General features: G+C 59.6%; 3 protein-coding genes across 5 annotated transcripts; 2 read left to right on the top strand and 1 right to left on the bottom strand.

Moving 5' to 3' along the window:
* Window positions 1–1,257: 1,257 nt before the first annotated feature.
* Window positions 1,258–10,217, top strand: VSIG10 (V-set and immunoglobulin domain containing 10). 2 transcript variants are annotated; one of them, XM_065693158.1, is made up of 8 exons: window positions 1,258–1,459; window positions 2,674–2,958; window positions 6,196–6,477; window positions 7,315–7,608; window positions 8,132–8,242; window positions 8,647–8,659; window positions 9,401–9,558; window positions 9,665–10,217. In XM_065693158.1, the coding sequence occupies exons 1-8, from the start codon at window positions 1,375–1,377 to the stop codon at window positions 9,733–9,735; spliced, it is 1,299 nt and encodes a 432-aa protein (XP_065549230.1). In that variant the 5' UTR covers window positions 1,258–1,374; the 3' UTR covers window positions 9,736–10,217. The 2 variants fall into 2 exon arrangements, with proteins under 2 accessions (XP_065549230.1, XP_065549229.1); XM_065693157.1 differs by lacking the exon at window positions 1,258–1,459 and adding an exon at window positions 1,467–1,565.
* Window positions 10,218–11,190: 973 nt separating this feature from the next.
* CFAP73 (cilia and flagella associated protein 73) lies at window positions 11,191–13,198 on the top strand. The gene is made up of 6 exons (XM_065693159.1): window positions 11,191–11,463; window positions 11,569–11,673; window positions 11,740–11,940; window positions 12,037–12,258; window positions 12,535–12,693; window positions 12,778–13,198. The coding sequence occupies exons 1-6, from the start codon at window positions 11,359–11,361 to the stop codon at window positions 12,901–12,903; spliced, it is 918 nt and encodes a 305-aa protein (XP_065549231.1). The 5' UTR covers window positions 11,191–11,358; the 3' UTR covers window positions 12,904–13,198.
* Window positions 13,199–13,383: 185 nt separating this feature from the next.
* Window positions 13,384–21,123, bottom strand: DDX54 (DEAD-box helicase 54). Of its 2 annotated transcripts, XM_065693154.1 has the most exons (20): window positions 21,039–21,123; window positions 19,274–19,400; window positions 19,127–19,197; window positions 18,869–19,054; window positions 18,242–18,291; window positions 18,097–18,138; window positions 17,752–17,847; window positions 17,540–17,661; window positions 17,302–17,363; window positions 17,022–17,153; window positions 16,338–16,548; window positions 15,528–15,662; window positions 15,134–15,355; window positions 14,969–15,042; window positions 14,687–14,887; window positions 14,433–14,578; window positions 14,242–14,355; window positions 14,055–14,159; window positions 13,808–13,911; window positions 13,384–13,716 (listed from the first exon to the last, which is right to left on the bottom strand). In XM_065693154.1, exons 1-20 carry the CDS (start codon window positions 21,078–21,080, stop codon window positions 13,499–13,501), a joined length of 2,460 nt encoding a protein of 819 aa, XP_065549226.1. In that variant the 5' UTR covers window positions 21,081–21,123; the 3' UTR covers window positions 13,384–13,498. The 2 variants fall into 2 exon arrangements, with proteins under 2 accessions (XP_065549226.1, XP_065549227.1); XM_065693155.1 differs by lacking the exons at window positions 19,127–19,197; window positions 19,274–19,400; window positions 21,039–21,123 and having other exon boundaries at window positions 18,097–18,157; window positions 18,869–18,889.
* Between the last annotated feature and the right edge of the window lie 1,192 nt (window positions 21,124–22,315).

Genomic DNA, 22,315 nt, shown 5'->3' with positions numbered 1-22,315 from the left:
TGCGTATTGCCGCCTAGAAGCTGCAGTGGTAACACCAGGCAGCGCCATTGGGGTCACTTGGCCCCGCTTAGCACGGACACCTACACTGGGACCATTTCTCCTCACGCACCCACCGCTTTCACTCAGCTGGCTGTGCTGTGGTACCTTCACATCCAGGGGACACCTTTGATAACAGCGTTAATAAATGTACAAAGGGAAAACACAGGGGATTGTATAAGAGAGTTAGAAGAATCCCTTGCTTAAACAAAAGTATTGTCTGCTGTAAACACCGATCATGCTTACTACACAGAACAAGGCACAAACTACCGATAAGGGGAGGAGACAGAGGCCTGATTCTACTGATAAGCAACTATTGACAAGGAAATGCGAATGTCTGGGTCTATTGATAAGGGGGAGAAGCTGATGATTTATGGATGAGGTCCCGACTAAACCCTAAAGCCATGCGCGAAGATTAAAAGGTGAGAAGTTTAAGAGGAAGACTCATCTACTTCATCTTGAGACCCCTGCCCATGACCACAGCAGGCACTGCGCAGGCGCAAAGGACCTTCTAGCTCATTATAATACGAGGCGGGGACAGATACTAAATATGTATGGCTGTATCAGTAATCTAATGCATATGTATGCCTTAAGGGAATAAATGTAAAGGAGAAACGACCCTGGGTGTGCATACTTTGGAGGAGCGATCCCCATGCACCTGGGCGCTGAATAAAGCATTTCTGCTTTACAACTTTAACGAGCTGTGGAGTCAATCCGCGTATCGCCTTCAAACGTGAAAGCATTCGTATCTTTCCTGGTCGCCGGTGGCCTTGGGGTCCCTCCAGCTGCAGAGCAGCTCATCCTCTGCCCCTTCCACCTGCTTCCTCCTCCTCCCCATCCTCCTCCGTGCTCTGCTTCTGCCCAGTTTTGCCTTCACCTGTTGCCTGTTTTTTAACGCCATCGCCAAGCACCACACCGCTTGTGGCGAAGCTCGCAGCCATTTACCGCTGCGCTTCCCGCTCCCGTTGCTCTTGGGGTGTCTCTAAGCCGTTGAATTACGGCCGATCCTCTGGGTGGGGGGTTTCGCTTACTACCTCTGCTTCGGTTTGCTGTGGAAGCACCATCCTCGTCCTGCTAACCATCCCCGACCCCGGGGCTGCGCCCGCGGCCATAGCCCGGCTCCCCGGGCAGCACAACCGGCCCTGAGGGGGGTACCCAAGATGGCGGGCGCGGCCGGGGGGGCGCCCAAGATGGCGGCCTCCAAGATGGCGGGGTCCGACCCAGGGACCCCCGGCCCCGGCCGGCGCAGCGGCAGGCGGGCGGGCCCGGCCGGAGCTGCCCGCCTTCTTCCCCTGCCCGCTGGCCGGGGCGGGGGCCGGGAGGCTCGTTGCGGCGGCGATGCGGCTCCCCAGCAGGACGCCGCCAGCGCGGTTCTTCCTCGCCCTGTGTGTGTGGAGGCTGGTGCCGCGCCGGGACGCCGCAGGTAGCGGGGGGCTGAGGGCAGGAGAGCGGCGAGCGCCGGGCGGTGGCCATGACAGCCCTCACCTCAGCCCGGCGCGCACCTGAGCGCAGCTCGGCGGCCGGCCCCGGTGCGGGTTTCTCGGGTTAAAAAGTACTTTTTTGTGTGCATAAAATAACGCGGTTCCCGTTGGAAGCAAGCGGGGCGGATGCTGAGGGGGGGTGGAAGGGGGGACTGCTGCAGAGCCCTGTGGGATGCCATTGGCAGTGAAGGCAGGGGAGGGGGGTCTCGGCCGTTCCTGAGTTTTCCATCAGTTTTCCATCAGTTTTCCATCAGTTTTCCATCAGTTTTCCATCTTCCTCATCACCAACACTGGGGTGGCTTTCGTCTCCTTTTCGGAGCCTGAGCTCCCCAGGGATGCGGCTACGTGGACAAGTGGTCCCCGGAACGTGGCCAAGCGTGGCCGTTGCTGTTCGCTGTATGGGTGCTCAAACACTGCTCGCCTTCGGGTCTCTGTTGGCCTCCTCTGTGGCAGAAGTGCTTTGTGCTTGCTTTCCTGTTGGGTCTCTTAAGCTGCGTCCCTCCTCTTGATCGTGTCTACAGCGAACATTTGTAGTGCCAAATGGGTACTGGGGATAGTTTGGCTGCAGGGCCCTTAACAAGCACCTCCGATGGCTGGTGTATATCACAGAGACCTGAACAGATACCGTGTCTTTGTGTGTGTATATCTATATTTCATATATGTATATATACAGGTCTTTGTGTATAATATATACCATATATATATATATATATAGGTCTTTGCATATGTATCATCTATATATACAGGTCGTTGTGTGTAATATATATGCATATGTACAGGTCATTGTGTGTAATATATATACATGTGTACAGGTCATTGTGTGTAATGTATATATATGTATACAGGCCTTGCGTGTAATATGTATCATATATATATAAACAGGTCTTTGCATATAATATATATCATCTATATATACAGGTCTTTGTGTATGATATATATCGTATATATATGTACAGCTCTTTGTGTATAATATATATGTATACAGGTCTTTCTTATATACCATATATAGATACAGGTCATTGTGTGTAATATATATCATATATATATATGTGAGATAGATATATAGATATAGAGAGAGAGATATATAGGTCTTTGCTGGCAGAAGAGGGCTTTGCCAGTTCCCTACATCCCTAACGCTGTCCCTTCCGTTTTGCAGGAACAGAGGAAGTGGTCTTCGGGAAGGTTGGAGGAAGCATCCTCCTTTTGTGCCGCAATGTCTCCAAAGAAGCCACCGAGGTGCTGTGGTTCCAAGGGGATCCACGCTCTTTCCCCCCGCTCTTCTCCTCAAGGGTCGCCTTCCCCCCGGATGTCCGCTTCTCCCTGGTTGACAACAGCTCTCTGAGCATCACAGAGCTGCGTGCGCAGGATGAAGGCAACTACACCTGCAAGGAGGTGCTGAACAAGACGGACCATGAGCACAGGGTCCAGCTCCTGGTAGCCAGTAAGTTTGTCCTGCGTCTCGAATTCCCTCCCCTCAGTCCCACAGGAGCCCGCATTCATTTGCAGTGCTGGAAAAGCAATGTCAAATAGGGCAAGGTGGCCACATCGAGCAAAACCTGTGGGCAGGCTGGTGCTGCTCAGTTACAGGTTCACTCACAAGCACCAGGCTGTGTATCTATAAGGTCTGTCAAGGATCAGTTGTGTGTGATGCTGAGGATGAAGCGCCAGCAGTGAAGTCTTCACTCTGTCTCTTCAGTTCCTTCCTCGTTGGTGAAGATGAACTAGTTTTTGGACAGATCTTTCATATCCTGTGCTTGGTCCTGTGCCTCAGAACGTGGCTGACTTGATATATGTTAGGATGGGGGCTGCTGCTTACTGCCTTACAGACTGTTTGAAATCGATGTGCTGTGCTGCTCCTTTCAGTGGGAGAATGGAGGGACCTCAGCTCAGAAGTTGTCTGTGCCAGGTCTGGCAGTGCAGCCTTCCGAATTTGATGGAAACACCCCATTCCTTAAATTTACTGCTGGGAGCGTGCCAGCGCAGGCCATTCTTTCAGCTTTTTGTCCTGTTGTGTGTTTTGGTGCTCTCTCCCATCTGTGTTTCGTTCATTCTTCCCCTTCGAACCCTTCACAAGCACAGGCTGGAGAGCTCTCAAGTCACATTGCACACTGCTGGTGCAGGACCATTATCCTCCCTGGATGCCTCATCTCTTCTGTGCAACAGCCTCGTCCACATTAGGAGGTCCTGTGGCTGGTGCCATTCTTGGACCCTTCCCTAAGTCAAATCAGCTGTGAGCTGGGCTCTGAGCTGCTGGCCTCTGTGCCAGCTGAGTCCATGTTACAGGGTTGAGGAGAGGGAAGGGCTGTTGTCAGTCTGCGTGTTTTGGTGACACTCTGTGCTCTGTCGGCCCCTTCCTTTCATGCTGGGCTTTCTGTCAACGCCTGCTGTATGTGAGAGGTGTTTTCTGTTTGCATTCAGGGTGTTGCTTCCTCCTCGGTGTTTGTAAAAGTTGTGCCTGTTCTGTACAGATTCAAGCTCGGAAAGGTCACATTCATTCCTGTGTCAAGGCACTTGCAGATGAGCTTTGCAGGGTCACAGAGAGCTGGAGTGAGGGACTCAAAGCCCAGCCTGCTTCAGAGAATATATACATGCAGGCACAGCACTGAGGAGGGGGAGCCCTCAATCTGGAGCACTGGTGCCAAACCCACAAGAGCAAAAGATACCTATGGCATGCTGAGTGTTGGTGCTGCCTCTGAGCTTCATTGATTAGCCTGGGATTAACGTGTAAATTAATTTCCAGAGGTGACCTGGGACAGTGGTGTGCCCTGAAATAGGCAAGAGAGGTGTTTCTGGTGGTGCTTTAGGTCAGCAGAAGCAGCATCAGCAAACACTAGAGGTTGAAGCTTCTCAGCTGTCTCATGGGTTGCAGTAAAAGTTCTCTGTTTGCTCAACACTGCATTTAAAACACCCACAAGCAGTAGAGCTGCTGGCAACACAACAAAGGTGCAGCCCTGCCTTGAGCTGCTGGTCTGTGTTTGTTCTGGATGGGAAGCATAAGGTGTGCATTGCACATCTCCGAGGGATTCCTGGATATGGTTGCATCCAATGTGATACAAGCTGCTGTGGGCTTTTCTGTGGGCATGAGATCCTTTTTGCTGGTGTTTTGGTTGAGGGAGATTGGAGGTTTTTAGGTCTTTATGGTTTGTTAACGCGTTGGGAACAGATCTCTGTTGGCATTTAGGCACTGGAGTTGTACTGGGAGAGCCTGGGAGTCCAGAATGTGAAGCACATTCCTCCTGTGCTGGGTCTGCCTCTCGAAGTGGGGCAGTTTGTGGTGGTTGAGGCTGACAGGTTGCTGTTGTTATCCACAGCCAGGGTTTGGGGTCAGTTGTGATCCTCCCCAGAGCTGAGGCAGAGGAAGTGGTGTCAAGAAATTCCTTGCCAAAGCTGGATGGTTTCAAAGATTATACGAGCTGTGTGTCTATAGTTCCTGGAAAGCCAAGCCCCAGGAAGGTATGAGTGGAGCTCACAGGGGTTTTGCCATGATGGTGGCTTGTTTCCTTTGTCATTTGAAAGTCACTTGAATAAACACTCCACAGAATAAATCCCAGGCATCCCTCTGACACCTCCTGTGTGGGGCTGAGCTCTCAGTGGTGTCTGGTTGGGTCAGGTAAGCCAGCCACAGGGGCACAGTGTGCTAATGCTGCCTGGATCAGAGTCCAGAATCCCTGTGGCTGTTAAACGGACACTGTGTCTGTCTAAGCATGGGTGTGTGCCTGAGGAACCATCCCATGGGAGACACTCGGGAACTCTTGCTGCATAAAGCCCTGCTCTGCCTGAGGGCTTGCTCTTGGGTTTCTATTGGCTTCTGCCCTGCTCCTGACACCATGTTCCTGTGGTTCCTGTATTTAAATAACAAACACAGTCGTTGGGGTGATGAGGTGGCCCAGGCACAAGGCCAGCAGTGACTTACCCTGCTGCTGGAGTTTGTCCCCGCTGCTGCAGCGTGGTGTGGACACAGAGTGTGCTGTGCACATGAGCAATACCATGTGGCAGTGACAGTGGTGCTGGGCAGGAGCAGAGCACGCTTGCTTTGGCTTCAGTGGCACGTATCTGTGGCTCTGCAAGCTGGAGTCACCCTGTGGGCAGAGCACCTTGTACATTAGGAACAGCCTCTTCCTTCACCATGCACTGCGTGTGCTGGGGGAGTGCTCCAGCTTGGAGCTGGTGGCTCTGAGGAGCTGGTGGCTTGTCCCTGGGCAAGAGCCCTGATGCTTTCCATGTTCCCTTGAGAAATCTCAATGCTTGTCTCAGTGATGGGGACAGGTAGAGCCTTGTTGTCAAGTAGCGTGAATCGGTGTCACCCCTTCGTAGCTGTGGCATGAGGACCAAGGGCAGGGTGGAGATTTGGTTCCCCCACTGTGTTTTTAGGTGCTTATCTTATGCTTTAGGTGCTCCATTGGATAAAGCTGTGACAATGATCTTTTTCCTCCCTGTGCAATAGTCCCCCAAGGCTTGGCTGTGGCTGCTGTGACAGCCCCTGCTTGGTCTCTGTTGGCTGTCCTTCAGAGCTGTGCTCCCCTGGGGCTGTGGGACACAGGTCAGGGAGGAGATAAAGCAGGGAAACCAGGAAGGTTTCAAGGGGAATGATGTCAAACCCTGGGGGAGTTCCAGCCCCTGGGGCACCAAGAGCTGTGACCTGAAAGTGTCTCTAACCACGTGATGTCCTTTCTGATAGATCCACCCCAGTCAACCCCAAAGTGCTGGGCTGAGACCTCCGCATCGGGGCTGATGCTGCAGCTGGTTTGCAGCTGGCCTGGGGGGTATCCCCACCCCACCCTGCACTGGAGAGAAGAGGGCCAGGACCTGGAGAACTCGAGCTGGGTGCTCAGCTCCACGAGCTCCTCGGACACCCACGTGGAAACGCTCAACAGCTCCCACCTCTCCCACCGCAAAGTGTTCAAGTGTGTGGGGAGCCACGTGGTCAGGCAGGAGGAGCCCACGTGCACTGTGGAGATAAGTGAGTTCTCTTGCCCACCTTAATGGCCAGTCATGAGCCTGCTGATGGCGGGGCAGGCAGCAGCTCTGGTCATCCTCTGCCCTCCAGAGCACTAAAGCAGGGCTCAGGCAAGACAGGCTTGCAGGCACTTGCTGCTTTCAAGCACTTGCCTGCTGCAGGGGGAGATGCTAGGAGGAGCAGGGCTGGGCTTGTGCAGAGGTGACTGCCCAAGGCATGGAAGTCCTGCAGTTGAGATCCATCAGGGCACAGCTGCAGGCGAGTTGTGTTTCGGGTACATCTTCTGGGGCTGAATCTCCCCACACGAAGCTTTTCACCTGTGCAAGCACTGTGTGAAAGTGGGAGGTGGTTTTAGTGCCTTGCTCAGCTTGACATTAAGTTTGGTAGGGCTGGGCTTAGGGGAGGAAGGTCATGGATGTCCCCAGACCCCCATCAGGCAGCTGAGGGATCTGACTAAAGCTGCTTTGGGAAACCTGAGCTGTATTTATCCTCCTTTGTCAGAGCTACACAAGAGCTCTGCTGATCCCAAGGAACAATCCTGGGCTGCCTTTCCCCTCTCTGCCGTCTTCCCACTGGCAAATATAAATCTGTCTGTCCCACTGGGGATACAAAGATGGGTGCCAGGAAAGCAGTGTGAAATTGCTCAGATTGTCCTTGGGAGGCTGCTGCAGTCCTGCGAGTGAGCTGAATGCCAAACCCTCAGTGCTCAAGCCCAGACTCCTGCCTGACCTCCTCCTGTTAATGATTATTGATCAGCCAGGTGCTGATTGCTCCTTCTGTTAAACTCCTCCATTCCCTCCCCGACTCTTTCCTTGTTCCTCTTGCCCTGGGGCTGCTCAGAAATCCCTTCACTGGAATCAGATCCCCCAAAGACCTGCTTTGTGGGTGACAGCGTGACCCTGACGTGCCGAGTGACCGAGAGCACCCCATCAGCGAGGCTTACGTGGCTGCGGGGCATCACCCAGCCAGGGGCAGAGATCCAGCCTGGAGGCAGGTACCTCATCGCCCAGGAGGGCAACGTGTCCCGGCTCACCATCCAGAACTGCTCCCAGGCCACCGATGGGGGCTGCTACGTCTGCAAGGCTCAGAACCCCGTGGGGCTGAGGGAGCTCTTCGTCTGCCTCACAGTGAAGCGTGAGTGGGGACTGTGGGGACACAGCTCACTGGGGCCATTTGCCACTAGAGTCTTCTTTGCCTTCCATACATCCTTTGATGTATGGAGCTGTCTTTTGATGCTTCCCATGCTCTTGTGGCAAGCGTTGATGCAGGACTGGCTCCCTTCAGCCCAGGGTGAAAAGGACCAATTCCCCTCCCCTCAGAGCAGTGGGCCTGAGAGGGACATCCTTAATCCCTCATGGGGATTGTGAGCTCAGAGGAGCACCTCCAAGAGCCAAGCTGCTCGACGTGCAGTGGGCAGGGGTTGATTTACTGTCACTAAATGTATGTGGGCACAAACCCAGTGGCTGCGCTGGTCACTTCTTTCTAAGTCAATGAAGCTTGAGTGGCTGAAACCCTCACCCTTTGTGCTGGTGAGACTGTTTCTGGGATGGGAAATGGGAGCTGAGACAGCACCAGGACCTGCTCTGGTACTTGCGCTGAAAATTCCTCATCCACCCGTGTCCCTGACAAGCTGACCTCCTGTGTCTCCTCTCCACAGAGCCAGTGAACATTGTTGGGGTCGTGGGTGCTGTGGTGGTCCTGTCCCTGCTGGCTGTCCTCACCGTCACTGGGGTTGTCTTGTACTACAGTCCCCTGCTGTGCCTCAGAGGTAGGAGCTCTGCTCTGTACGGGGAGGGGGTCGGTCTGGTTTTATCCCCAACCTGCTTGTCCTTCCGGATGTGCTGGAGTCAGGCACTGATGATCACCCCAGCCCTTGGGCCTCACCCTGCTCCTGGTCATAAACCCTGTCATGTGGGTTTGAAACAGAAGCTGTGCTCTTCCCCTCACCTTCTCCAGGGAGCTGTCCTGTGATGGGCCTTCTCCCCTTTCCTTGTGACCCCTCTGATGCTGCCGTTGCATACATGGGCAGATCACCTTCCTGGCTGAGCCTCCATGTGTGGCTGCCAGAGACCATCCTCTTCCAGGCAGGGTAGACATGGCTTGTGCAGTAAAACCAGGACTGCTCTGGGGCTGGTTTCTAATGCTCTTTCCCTTGCCTTCTCTCCCATTCAGGTGCTGCATTCAGGTAAGTGCTGATGTTCCTCAGCCCAGTCCCATGAGGCCTCACTAGTGAGGCTTGTGTCAGAGGAGAGGGACCCACCTCTGAGGCAGGAGCCATTCCCAGAGCAAAGCTGTCCTTACCTGGGAGCTGTGCCTGTGGAAGCGGGTGGTGGGGCTGGCATGGGTGCAGGAGCCAGAGGTTGAAGGGGAGAGAGGGGGACACATGGCATCAGAGCAGGAGCAGGATCCCGGTCACTTTGGGGTTGCACAGGGACAGTGCAGTCGAAGAGGAGTAACGGGTTTGCACCGTGTCCTTATCCCCTCAGGAAGGATGCACATGAACAAGTGCCGCCTTGGGGTTTGGGTGGGTGCACCTGGTTTCTTCCCCACTTCCAGCTTGCGCTCCTCCTGGCCCTGCTCCTTCCCTTGCCCCTCTTCCCACAGCTGTGGAGCTGCGGCATGGTGCCAGCATTTCCCCACCGGTACAGGAGGGGGGACGGCTCCTCTCTGGAGGGGCTGGTGCAGTTTAGTACATGAATGGTTGTGAAGTGGTTGGAGGACTTGGGAAGTGAATGGGAAGCAGTGCAGAATGCGGTGGTGGTCTGAAACCAGCTGGGTTTGCGCGTGGTTAGTGCAGGGTTGGAGGAGTCCATCAACGTTGGTCATTTTGGGGTAGAGGCTGATCAAAGCCCAGGGGCACAGGCTGGAGGGCGTCAGGACAGGCTGTCCTCAGCCTTTTAGCGTCTGCGTGCTCTGCTCCTCGCAGGAATCAAGACTCGGGTGATGTCCTAGTGCTGGTGGACTCAGATGATGACGATGGGGATGGGGAAGAAGAGGCCATGAGCAGTTCCGCCAAGCAGGAGGTGCTGGCGCTGGTCAACGGGAGCAGCGTTCGGGCTCCTTATCTCAACTGCCTTATGGAAGGTGAGCCCTGGTGCCTTCTGCAGCCTCTGCCTGCCGGCAGGAAGGAATTCCTGTTCTCTGGCTCCTTGGCTCCTGCTGAGATGCTGCTGCTCTGTGCCCTGCGCAGGTGATGATGGTGAGCAGCACGGCAGGGGCTCTGCAGAGGAAATGAGGGGAGAGGAGACACAAGGCTCGTAGTTCCATGAAGCAGAAGCACACAGAGCTCCAGCTGGATGCCCAGGGCCGGGCACATCCTTGCTGTGTGGCTGAGCACAGGCTGTCCTCAGCGGGCTGGATCGGTCAGAGCATCCCCACTGCCTTCTCCACTCGCCCCTTCGCCAGCTTTCCCTCTGTCCTTCCCCAGCCACGTGTCTCCATTTCCCCCCTTTCACCTTCCTCTTCCTCTCAGATGCCTTTTGAACAAGGTGGCACCCGGTGCAGGCAGAGCTCACAAGTGGGTGTCTGTAGCCTGCTCCCCTTGATGGACCCAGGTATCAGTATGGGGCTGTGCCTTGGTCCCCATGACCAGTGCTGGGGTTGCAGGAGTGCGATGGAGAAAGTCACTGCGGGGCCACGATGGTCCTGGGATGGCAGAAGAAAGAAGTGATGCGTGGGCAGGACATGGGTGCTGCTGACCATAGGGGGCTTTATTGGTTTTATTATAAACATTTTTCCCTTAATCCTTCTGGAATGCTGCTCCATGCCTAAGTTGGGGGTTACCTGGCAGTGGTTTTGAGGGGGGTGCCCGGCTGTGGTGGGAAGCACGGAGGGAACTTAGGGAGGGGATGAGGGGAGCAGGATCCGCATGGAGAGGAGCAGAGGGCTCTCTGCAGGAGGGGACCAGCAGTAATCAACTGTGTGGAGTGGGAGTGATGGAGAAGGGAGTGCACAGAGGGGACCTGAGGGCATGTGAAGGGTAACGGGGGATGAGGGGGGTCTGATGGCGCGTGGGGTGGAAAGGGGAGGCATTCCTGGGCATGCAGAGAGGGGGTGAAGTGTGCTGAGAGAGCAGTGAGAGAGGGAGGAGGGATGGGGACACCCCTGAGCGCCCGGTGGGGCAGTGCTTGGGACCTGGTGGTGTGCGGCGCGCTCTGAAGGGGCGATGGAGCCTGGAGCAGGGGCTGCGGGCTGGGGCGCTGCAGTGCGGGGTGGGCTTAGAGGGCTGCAAGCGTCCCCAGGAGCCCCAGTGCAGTCCCTGTGCTTGGAGCCGGCCGGGAAAAGCCCAGGGAGCAGCCGGAGCCTGCGGCTGCCCCTGGCAACGGTGTTGTGCTGTCGCCGTCCCGGCTGCCCGTCCTCCGCGCTGGGGAGGCGCCGGCAGGGATGGCCCTGGACCTGGAGGAGCATCTGAGCAGGGCTTTCCGGGACAAGCTGCGGCTGCCGTGAGTGAGATCCATCCCCGGGGACGGGCAGAGGCGCTGCCCGACACGCTCCCGCGTGCCTTTCACACCATTCCCCCTGCTCCAGGAGCAGAGCTCCCGCTGCCGCCCTTGGAAGGAGGCATCTGCAGAGGTGCTGCCCCGCTGTGGGCTGTGGGGAGGTAGAGGGGGATGCCCCAGGGTCTAATCGGTTGTGCCAAGATGCCCATCCCATTCCTTGGAACGCTGCTCCAAGTGGGGGTGAGGCTGAAGTGGGGAGGGAGGGTGGGTGATGCCCGGGAAGGCAGGGATAACGCCACCACCACCAACTCCCGCATGGAGAAGCAGGCCCTGCTCCCGGTGCTGAGCCCAGCCCGGCAGCCGTGGCCCCTGCGGGTCCTGCTCGTGCCATGGAGCCGGGTTCCCCGCTCCTGGGCACGGTGAGCTCCACGCGGCCCGTGGCAGGATGGTGCCGGTGCCGGGCGGTGTCGCGCCGCGGCCCTCCATGCGCTTGCTGCTGAAGAGACGGGAGGTGGCGGAGGTGCAGCGGGCGCTGCAGGGGCAGCGGGAGGTAAGGGCTGACCCCAGCCCCGCCGGGGGTCCCCAGCCCAGGTGCTGCGCCCCTGGCACAGCGCGGGCTGTCCATGGGATGCTGCCATCCCCCGTGTTCCTGCAGGAGGTCCGGCACAGGATGGAGCGCCTGGCACAGCGCCGGCAGCGGCTGGACCAGAGGGAACAGCGGCTCCGGGACGTTGTCCTCGAATTCACTGCCTTCCTCAAGGTGCTGTGCAGGGGTTGGGGCTGGGGCGGCCGTGGGGGTCCTGCTGACCCCGTCCCCACACCACAGGCTTCAGCAGCGAGGCAGGAGCAGGCGCTGCAGCGAGCAGCAGAGGCGCGGGCACAGGCAGCGGAGCAGGATGCTGAGGCCACCCACCTGCACCAGCAGCTTGCAGGGCTGCAGGGGCGCAGGGACCGCCTAGCCCAGCGCCTCCGGAGCCTCCAACGCTTCCACAGCTACCTGCAGGACGTGCTGGCCAGGACGGGGCAGGTGAGCACATCCCCAAGCTCCTTGTGTGGGGCCAGCCCCATGGGGCGCAGCGGCCCCCATTCCCCTGCGGGCTCTGAGCCCCCTCTCACTACCCAGTTCCAGGACGCCCCGTCCATGCTGGCCCATTTCGAGGCACTGCTGGCCCTGCGGGCAGCCCTGGCGCAGGAGGCAGAAGCGGGGCAGGAGCAGCTGGCACGGGGCTGGGCACAGCTCCGGGGGTACCGCGAGGAGACCCTCGGGGAGCTCCTGTGCATCGCCACCGAGCGGGCCCAGCTCCGCGCGTGCCTGGAGGCTGCCCACCGTGAGGTGCTGCAGGGGGTAAGGAGGGACGTGGGGTGCATAAGGACCAGGAGAGGGGCAGCAGAAGCACCCCAAAACCTGACGAAGAGGGGGATCCCCAGTGTGGTGGTGGGGGGGAAGCTGGCGCACATCCCCTGGGCTGAGCCGGGGTTCCCCATGCGCCCATAAAGCAGCATCAGCCGTGCTTGGGGGAGACACAGCCAGGACCCCGCGGTGTCCCTGTCCCATCAGGGGAGGGGTTGCAGGGGTCGTGGCTGGAAGTGGGGCAAGGGCTCTCTGTTGTTCTGTGCCCAGGAGTCCTGCTGGGCCCATGCCCAAAGCATGGCCACCGAGAAGACCCTGCTGCTGGCGCAGATCAAGCTGGCAGCGCTCAACCTCTTCCACCTCGCCACTGCGCCGCTCAGGGTCCGCACCGACGTGGCCCTGGAGGACACCGAGGCGCAGCTGGACACGGTCAGTGCAGCCTCTCCCCCGGGCAGGGGCACACGGGGCTGTTCCTGTCCTCGGGTGGCTGTGGCATGAGGCTCCCGTCCGCAGGTGCTGCTCTGCATGCAGGACCTGGCTGCCATCTGTGCTGAGCTGCGCCCCAGGCAGCCGGGGCCGTGTCCTGCAGCCACCAGCGTGCACCACAGGGGTGCCGGCGTGCCACCGAGCCACGAGTAACCCCCTGGGACCACCGCTGCCATGGCCGGCACGGAGCCACAGCACTGGGAACGGAGGTCACTGCCTGACACGGCTGGGACCCCCACAAGAGGCACAGTGGGGTGGCACTGCACTGGGGCAGGGCATGGGACACCCCAAGGCAGAGCCTGACCCTACGGGGTACCCTCCTGCAAGCGGGACCTGGGCACCACAGAGGATGGGGGAGCTGCTGCTCATGTTCGGGCTTCATGTTCTGAAGGCATCTCCCATCAAAGCACAAATAAATACTCCCCATCCCTGGCAGTGCTCAAGGCCAGGTTGGACACAGGGGCTTGGAGCAAGCTGCTCCAGTGGAAGGGGTCCCTGCCCGTGGCAGGGGTTGGGGCTGGAGGAGCTTTAAGGTCCCTTCCACCCAAACCATTCCATGGTTATAACCCAGCCGTGCACCCGCAGCATTTGCTTGGTGGTGGCCCAATGCAGGAATCACCCCAGGCACAGCGCTTCCAGCGGGCGCAGAGAGGAGCCCGAGTGCTCCAACCCGGCCATGTATTTAATGCCCCTTTCCCCGGAGCCCAGCCCAGGCGAGGGGGGAGCCGCCGGGGCTCAGCCCCCATCCTTACACCCTCTTCCTCATCTTGCCCTTCTTGGTGCCCCGCACCCTGCGCCCGAAGGCCATCTGCCGCAGCTCCTGCACGCGCTGCCGGTTGCGGGCCTTGAGGCGCTTCAGGCCCCCGCTCTGCAGGAACCGCTGCTTGGCCGCTCTCTTGCGCTGCTTCAGGATCTGCTGCTTGTTCTTCAGCTCCGAGCGCACCCGCGCCGGGGCCTGCGCGGGCCCTGCAGGGGGGACACGGCCAGGCTTGGGGTGAGGCAATGGGGAGGATGATGGCGGAGGGGGGGGGCTTCACCCCTTTCTCCAGGTACTCACCGTGCCCGCGCCGGTGCCTCCCGCGGAGCTGCTCCCGGCTGCGTCCCTCTTCCTCGTCCTCATCCCGCTCGTCAACCTTGTACTTCTGCTTCCACTTCTCATAGCTGCGGCGGGGCGTTAAGGGGACGTGCGGTGGCTCCCCATTGCCCGACCCACTGCGGTGTCTGACCGGCCTCCCCCCCACCCCTGCCCCGCCGTGGGTAGGGGATGGCTCCCCAGGAGCAGGGCGCAGTCACGGGCAGGATACAGGTTGTTCTTGTAGGAGCTGCTGATGTAGCGCCCGCTTTCCGTCTTCACCTTCTTCTTGTCCTCCTGGCCCGTCTGCCCCACGAAACGCTTCTTCTTGCGGTCCCTGTGACAGAGCGGAGGGTGAAGGGACCCCCCGCCCCCAGCCCTGATCCCACCCCCCCAGCCCACAGCCAGTCCCCACTCACCACTTGAGCAGCTGCCTGCTCTTGTTCAGGTTGTGGTTTTCATCGCCCATGAGATCCAGCACGGCTCCGGCTGCCTGCTGCTCGAAGGGGCTGCCCTCGCCACCAACGCTCAGCCTGCAAAGGGCGGGCAGTGAGAGCAGCCCCGCTGGGGCAGGGCAGCAGCAGGAGACCCCCCCCAGCCCCAGACTCACCCCCTCTCGCTCTCGAAGTCCTTGGGCCTGTATGGGATGTAGAAGTCCTTGTCCTGCTGTGCCGACTGCTGCAGCTTCTTCCTGGGGCCGCCTTCTGCCCCTCGGCCCTGCTTTCGCTTCCGACCCGAGACGTTGGAGAACACGTCCTGGAAGGGATCAAGGAAGGCCCCTGCAAACCACGGCATCAGCCCCCGGCACAGCCTGGAGCTCCCGGTCCGTGTGTCCAGGGCCAGTCCCCATCCCTGCCCCATTACCTGGAGGTCTTCCTCCTTGTCGCCTTCTCCCTGCTCAGGGGCAGGGGGGGCCGGGCACAGCCCCTGCCCTTTGAGAGCTGCCGCCCGCTTCTCCTGCTGCCCGCGCTGGTACTTCTCAATGAGGGCACGGTCGTGGCGCCGCTTGGAGCGCATCACGGTGCTGGCCAGCGTCCGGGATGTGGCGTTGATCTCAAAGATGGTCTGATCCCAGAGTGGGAATGGGATGAGCGGCACGGACCTGCCCTCCCACCCAACTCGGACAGAGACCGGGTCTCAACTCACCGCCTTGGACTTGTAGCTTTTAATGCTGTCCACAAACTTCAGCCTCTCCAGCTCCGTGTCTTCAAAGCGAGCGCCTGAGGAACACAGGGAGGGAGAGAGGGCACGGATCAGCTCCTGGTGATGGGAATGGCGGTCCCCTCCCTCGGTGTCCCCAAAGCAACTCACTGAAGAGAGGGTGGATGCCAAGCTGGGACACGTCCATGTCTTTTGCCCTCTTGATGGACTCTGGCGAGGGGCCGGGCCGGGACCTCAGGTACTGCTTGTGGGCATTGTCAGCCACACGGCGCAGGCTCCGCAGCTCGAGGGAGCCCTCGTGGTCCGTGAGCAGCAGGCACTCCTCATCGTCCACCAGGCTCTGGGGGACACGGCCCAGGACCCCACCAGCATCTGCGGTGCCAGGAGACACCACATCAGCGCGCTGGCATGGCAGCAGTATAGGATTTAATAGAGCAAATGGCCATGGGGAGCTCAGTGGTGTTAAATCAGCAGCCCCAACATGTCTGGGGAAACATATCCCTCCATGCAATGGAAAAAACCAGTGTCCCAGGTTGGACCTTACCAGCAGGCATCTCCTGGGTACCAGCGAGGACAAGCGGGTGCCCCAGGAAGAGATGGAGATCAAAGACATAGGGCATCTCATCGGGAGCCACCAGTGAGTAGGCAGTGCCGCTTCGGCCGGCTCGGGCCACACGACCTGGGAAGGGATGGAGGAGAGCGGGAACCCAGAGCCCAAGCCTGATGGAAACCCAGCAGGGCCTTACTGGTGCCATTGGGAGCACATGCATGTGACATTTACCAGGTGGGCATGGGTGGCAAGGGGATGTGGGTTGTTGGGAAGGGGGAAAAGGGGAGCTCATCCTGGTGCCATCGTAAAGGGAAGGCACCAGCCCTGCCCCAAAAGTCGAGGGGGGAGATCGGGGATGTTTCTGACACTGCTTTGTGCTCTGATGTCAGCTCCTGTCCCAGAGATATCCCCATCAAGGCAGGATCAGCAGTGCCAGCCTAACAGGCACCGGGGACAAGGGGTAATGGATTAAAACTGAAACAGGGGAAGTTTAGATTGGATATAAGGAGGAAGTTCTTTACTGTGAGGGTGGTGAGGCACTGGAATGGGTTGCCCAGGGAGATTGTGAGTGCTCCATCCCTGGCAGTGTTCAAGGCCAGGCTGGATGAAGCCTTGTGCGGGATGGTTTAGTGTGAGGTGTCCCTGCCCATGGCAGGGGGGTTGGAACTGGATGGTATTAAGGTCCTTTCCAACCCGAACCATTCTATGATTCTATGAAACAGGGGACAAGGGACTCGCACCCTCCTTGTCACCACGAGGGACCCCCTGGTTGCAATGCACCCTGCGCAGGGCACCGGCACCCACCGACACGGTGCAGGAAGAGCTTGGCCTTGGCGGGGAAGCTGTAGTTGATGACGTTGTCCAGCATGGGGATGTCGAGCCCACGGGCGGCCACGTCGGTGACCAGCAGCACCGGGCACTTGCCCTGGGAGAACTTGGCGATGTTGATCTTGCGGGCGGTCTGGTCCAGCGAGCTGTAGATGTGTGTGCAGCGGATGCCCTGCGCCGTCAGCAGCTGGGGAGTGGGCAACGGGGATCAGATCCCACCAGGGAACGCACCCACAGGCAAAAACCAGGGCCCCGAGAGCCCAGCGTGCCCACCCAGACCCCACATCCCGCTCTCTGCAAGGGGTAAGTGGATGCAGCACCTCCATGGGATCGCATCCTGGGATTTCTCCTGCAACCCAGCAAAACAGGCAGAGACTCCAGCAGAGACGTGCCCAGGGAGGTTGTGAGTGCTCCATCCCTGGCAGAGTTCAAGGCCAGGCTGGACACAGCCTTGGGTGGGATGGTTTAGTGTGAGGTGTCCCTGCCCATGGCAGGGGGTTGGAACTGGGTGATCTTTAAGGTCCTTTCCAACCCAAACCATTCTGTGATTCTATTCCCACCAATGCACACCCCACATGGGCCTGGGAAGGGGTCCCAGTCCCTCCCAGCCCCCTGCCCTTTCACAGGGGTACAGGCTGGGCACCCCCAAATGCCACTTGCCTCCTTGAGATACTCCGTGTGGTGCTTGGTGGCCACGAAGACGACCGTCTGGTCCTGGGGCTTCACCACAGTGCGGAGCAGATGGAGCAGCACGGCCGGCTTGTCGTCCCCGCGCACGTGGAAGAAAGCCAGCTGCAAAGGGGGGCACAGCTCAGCCCCACTGCGTCCCCACACCACACGCTGCCACCCTCTGCCCCCTCCTCAAGCACCACAGGGTGCTTGCAGGGGTTGGGGGCACAAAGCCCATCTCAAACCACCCCCCCCCACCAACCCATCTCACCTTGAGCTGCTCGCTGAGCTTGGACTCCACATCCAGCCGGATCAGCATGGGCTCGGTGAGGCCTGCGGGGCGCGGTGACACACAGCACACGTGTCACACGTGGGTTCGCTACCAGGACCAGCCCCACCGCGCGGCTCCGGGACGCCCGCTCGGCCCAGCGCTATCCCAGCTCCGTTTGGGCAGGCCTGGCCCCAGCCCAGCTGCGGGATCATGCCGGGTCCCTGCCCCGTGCTCTCACCAGCCCGGGCGAACTCCACGAGCAGCTTGGGCAGCGTGGCGGAGAAGAGCACGGTCTGGTGGCAGTCCGGGAGCCGGGCGATGATCTCCTGGAGCTGCTCGGCAAAGCCCATCTCAAAGAGCCTGCAGGGAGGGGACACGGGACATGGCAGCGCCTCTTCGGTCCCTCTGTGCCCAGCCCACCCCATGTGTGGGGCCCCCCCCACCGCGGACCTGTCGGCCTCGTCGAACACCACGTACTCCACCGTGTGCAGCTTCAGCTTCATCTCCACCGCCACGTGCACCAGGCGCCCAGGAGTGGCAATGATTCTGCAGGGACAGAGCTGGTGATGGGACCAGGGTCGGGGGGGGGCACAGTGTCCCCACTCCATTGCTGGCGCAGGTCCCAAATCCAACCCAATACAGCCTCCACTGTTCCCCATGGGGAGCAAAGGAAGATGCTCCAAGGGAAAACCAGGAAGCATCCATCAGGCGTCCTGGCTGCAAGCACCACCGATGTCCCCAGAGGGCTCTCGGGGCCACTTCCCCACTGTGCCCCCTCCCCATGGCCCCACTCACATGTCGGGGTTCTCATGCAGGGCAGCGAACTGGTCCTCCATCCTGCGGGAGCGGGGAGAGGCTGGGACATACCAAGCGGTACAGAGCAGCTCAGCCCCTCGCCAGGCTCCGGGGAGGCTTTAGTGGGCACATGGGGACAACTCACTTGTCTCCTCCCAGGATCAGGGCTGTCTTCAGGCCTGTGAACCTGCCCAGCTGCGGGGTGAGAAACAAACGTGTTGGGGGGGGGGGGGGAAAACCAAACCCCTTCCCCTCACTGTCCCCATTCACCCCACTGACCCCGCTGTTGTCCCCATTCACCCCGTTGTTGACCCCATTCACCCCATTGTGGTCCCCATTCACCCCGTTGTTTTCCCCATTCACCCCACTGTTTTCCCCATTCACCCCGTTGTTGTCCCCATTCACCCCGTTGTTGACCCCACTGTTGTCCCCATTCACCCCACTGTTGTCCCCATTCACCCCGTTGTTGTCCCCATTCACCCCATTGTTGTCCCCATTGACCCCGCTGTTGTCCCCATTCACCCCGTTGTTGTCCCCACTGACCCCGTTGTTGACCCCATTCATCCCGTTGTTGACCCCATTGACCCCGTCGTTGACCCCACTGACCCTGCTGTTGTCCCCATTCACCCTGTTGTTGACCCCACTGACCCCGTTGTTGACCCCATTCATCCCGTTGTTGACCCCATTCACCCCATTGTTGACCCCACTGACCCTGCTGTTGTCCCCATTCACCCCATTGTTGACCCCATTGACCCCGTTGTTGACCCCATACCTCCTTGGTGAACTTGAGGGTCTGCAGGGCCAGCTCTCGGGTGGGTGACAGGACGAGGGCGCGCGCCCCGGCCTGGCTGGGCGCCTTGAGCCGCTCGAACATGGGGATGAGGAAGCACGCCGTCTTCCCGCTGCCCGTCCGCGCCATCGCCACCACGTCCCGGCCGCGCAGGATGGCGGGGATGCTCTGCGGGACACGGCACCGTCACCGGCACCGTCACCGGCCCACCGCCCCACGGCAGGGACCCACCGCGCTCACCTTCCTCTGGATGGGGGTGGGCACCTTGTAGCCCTTCTTCATGATGCCCTTGAAGACGGGGTAGCTGAGGCCTGCGGGGATGGGTGAAGGGGTGCAGGTGAGGGATGGTCCCCACTCGGGTACCGCTGCCCCGGGCCCCACACGCACCCATGGACTGGAAGCCACCGGATTTCTTCTTCTTCTGGTTCTGGGCCCGCACCAGGGCCCGCGTGTCCAGCTCGGCATCCTCCTCCTCCTTGGTGCTGGGGAAGGCGGGCAGTGGGGACACAGGGACCTGGGGACAGCGGGGACACGGCTGCGGCCACAGTGGTGCCAGGGATGGCAGCTCTGCATTGCCAGCATGGAGGGCATGGACACTGGTACTGGGGACACTGATACTGGGACAGCAATACTGGGGATACTGGCACTGGGACAGCAGGGCTGGGGACGTCAGTACTGGGACTGGTTACTTACACTGGTAATGGGGATATCGGTACTGAGACACCAGTATGGGGGATATCAGTACTGGGACATTGGCACTGGGACACTGGCACTGGGACACCAGTATGGGGAACATCAGTACTGGGACATTGGCACTGGGACACTGGCACTGGGACACCACTATGGGGGACATCAGTACTGGGACACTGGCACTGGGACACCAGTATGGGGGATATAAATACTGGGACACTGGCACTGGGACACCAGTATGGGGGACATCAATACAGGGACATTGGTACTGGGACACCAGTACAAGGGACAGCAATACTGGGACACTGGCGCTGGGACACCAGTATGGGGGATATCAGTACTGAGACATTGGCACTGGGACACTGGCACTGGGACACCACTATGGGGGACATCAGTACTGGGACACTGGCACTGGGACACCAGTATGTGGGATATAAATACTGGGACACTGGCACTGGGACACCAGTATGTGGGATATAAATACTGGGACACTGGCACTGGGACACCAGTATGGGGGATATCAGTACTGAGACACTGGCACTGGGACACTGGCACTGGGACACCAGTATGTGGGATATAAATACTGGGGCACTGGCACTGGGACACCAGTATGGGGGACATCAATACAGGGACATTGGTACTGGGACACCAGTACAAGGGACAGCAATACTGGGACACTGGCACTGGGACACCAGTATGGGGGACATCAGTACTGGGACATTGGCACTGAGACACCAGTATGGGGGACATCAGTACTGGGACATTGGCACTGGGACACCAGTATGTGGGACATCAGTACTGTGACATTGGCACTGGGACACCAGCATGGGGGACATCAGTCCTGGGACACTGGCACTGGCACACCAGTATGGGGGACATCAGTATTGGGATATTGGCACTGGCACGCCAGTATGGGGGACATCAGTACTCGGACACTGGCACTGGGACACCAGTATGGGGGACATAAGTACTGGGACACCAGTATGGGGGCATCAGTACTGGGACACTGGCACTGGGACACTGGAACTGGGACACCAGTATGGGGGACATCAGTACTGGGACATTGGCACTGGGACACTGGAACTGGGACACCACTATGGGGGACATCAGTACTGGGACACCAGTATGGGAGATATCAGTACTGGGACATTGGTACTGGGACACCACTATGGGGGACATCAGTACTGGGACACTGGCACTGGGACACCAGCATGGGGGACATCAGTACTGGGACACTGGCACTGGCACACCAGTATGTGGGCCACCACCACTGGCGACTCCGGTACTGGCACACCAGTATGGGGGACACCCGTACCAGGCCCAGCAGCACGCGGTGGCCGCGGGGCCACGTGCACAGGGACACACGTGGCGCGTTGCCACGGGCGCAGGGGACGCGGGGACGCGCGTGCAGGGGACGCGGGGACGCGCGCGCCGGGCCCCCCCCTCCCTCCCCCTCCGGTACCGGCGCGTCCCGGGTCTGGCGGCGGGCGCGCGCCGGCGCCATGTCGGTAACGGCGGCGGAAACGGAACTGCTCCACGCATGGTCCGGCTCCTTCCGGGGCGGAGCGGAGCGGAGCCGGACCATGCGTGGAGGAACCCAGCGTGGCCGCCGTCGTTACCCTCGGGCATCGTTCGTGGACGAGTCCCTGTTCGGGAGCCCCGCGGCCGCCCGCACCCCGCCGCCCGCATTCGCCCCTCCATGGGCCGATGCTCCGGGTCTCGGAGCCAGACCGGGCAGCCAGCGCAGGTGAGCGGGGCCCCCGGTGTCGCTCTATGGGTACGGTTGTACCCGTACCCCCCCCCCCCCCCACCCCGTGCTGCGGTACCGGGGATCGCTCCGAGACGGCTCACGGGTGATGGATGTTCATTGTAGACATAGGTGTTATAACGCCGTGGAGCGCCCGTCCGCTCCCGTTCTTCCGTCAGTCGGGTGAATAAGGGCTGTGAGTTTGAGGAATGGTCTCGGGGCGGGGGGGGGGGGGGCGTTTGGGAAGAAATATCCCGGTGCTTTCATGGAATTCCGTTAGTGAACGGCATCGGGATGTGTGTTTGGGTACAGTCGCAGCCTGGTTTGGGTTGCAAGGGACCTTCAAGCTCATCCAGTTCCCTGCCACGGGCAGGGACCCCTTCCACTGGAGCAGCTTGCTCCAAGCCCCTGTGTCCATCCTGGCCTTGAGCACTGCCAGGGATGGGGCAGCCACAGCTTCTCTGGGCACCCTGTGCCAGCGCCTCAGCACCCTCACAGGGAAGAGCTTCCTTGTCTCCAACCTGAACTTCCCCTGTTTCAGTCTGAACCCATCACCCTTTGTCCTGTTGCTGATGAACTCAGGCCAGAGTAACTGCGTGTCCTTGTGTGGGCTGATTTGACAGGCTCCTGGAGCTGTTTCTTTCACTGCCATTTACCTGTTTCTAAGGCTCATCAACAGGAGGGCTCTACACTGGTTTGAGAGAAGACACCTGGTCCCGGTGTTGCAGCTCCTGCGCTCTGTGTGCTCTATACACAGTAAAACCCTAGCTCAGGAATCCCTGAATCCCTGCCTGAGTCTCTCTATTCAGTACCCAGGGGTGGGAGGGTGGCCCTCAGGAGGGCCCTGGGTGACCCTGATGTTCTCTGGTGTGTGGAGGCCGGTCCTGGTGCATGGTTCCTGTGTCCCGCAGGCTGAGAGGCCGCGTTCCATCCTTCTGCGATGAGTCCCTGTTCGGCCCGGCCCGCGCCGCTCCTCGCATGACCAAGGAAGA

This window comes from Lathamus discolor, chromosome 12, assembly GCF_037157495.1.
Source record: "Lathamus discolor isolate bLatDis1 chromosome 12, bLatDis1.hap1, whole genome shotgun sequence".
NCBI lineage: Eukaryota > Metazoa > Chordata > Aves > Psittaciformes > Psittacidae > Lathamus > Lathamus discolor.
This window is presented reverse-complemented; position numbering and strand designations above follow the sequence as displayed.

What these genes read in the sequence shown, in the direction of transcription:
- DDX54 (XM_065693154.1), bottom strand. Translation starts at nt 21,080, where the DNA reads ATGGCGCCGGCGCGCGCCCGCCGCCAGACCCGGGACGCGCCG. An exon ending in CGGTGGCTTCCAGTCCATGG is followed by an intron (nt 19,198 to 19,273) that starts GTGCGTGTGGGG and finishes CCATCCCCGCAG; the next exon opens with GCCTCAGCTACCCCGTCTTC. An exon ending in CTGATCCTGGGAGGAGACAA is followed by an intron (nt 18,139 to 18,241) that starts GTGAGTTGTCCC and finishes CCGCTCCCGCAG; the next exon opens with GATGGAGGACCAGTTCGCTG.
- CFAP73 (XM_065693159.1), top strand. Translation starts at nt 11,359, where the DNA reads ATGGTGCCGGTGCCGGGCGGTGTCGCGCCGCGGCCCTCCATGCGCTTG. An exon ending in CGCTGCAGGGGCAGCGGGAG is followed by an intron (nt 11,464 to 11,568) that starts GTAAGGGCTGAC and finishes GTGTTCCTGCAG; the next exon opens with GAGGTCCGGCACAGGATGGA. An exon ending in AATTCACTGCCTTCCTCAAG is followed by an intron (nt 11,674 to 11,739) that starts GTGCTGTGCAGG and finishes CCCACACCACAG; the next exon opens with GCTTCAGCAGCGAGGCAGGA.
- VSIG10 (XM_065693158.1), top strand. Translation starts at nt 1,375, where the DNA reads ATGCGGCTCCCCAGCAGGACGCCGCCAGCGCGGTTCTTCCTCGCCCTG. An exon ending in GCCGCGCCGGGACGCCGCAG is followed by an intron (nt 1,460 to 2,673) that starts GTAGCGGGGGGC and finishes TCCGTTTTGCAG; the next exon opens with GAACAGAGGAAGTGGTCTTC. An exon ending in TCTCAACTGCCTTATGGAAG is followed by an intron (nt 9,559 to 9,664) that starts GTGAGCCCTGGT and finishes TGCCCTGCGCAG; the next exon opens with GTGATGATGGTGAGCAGCAC.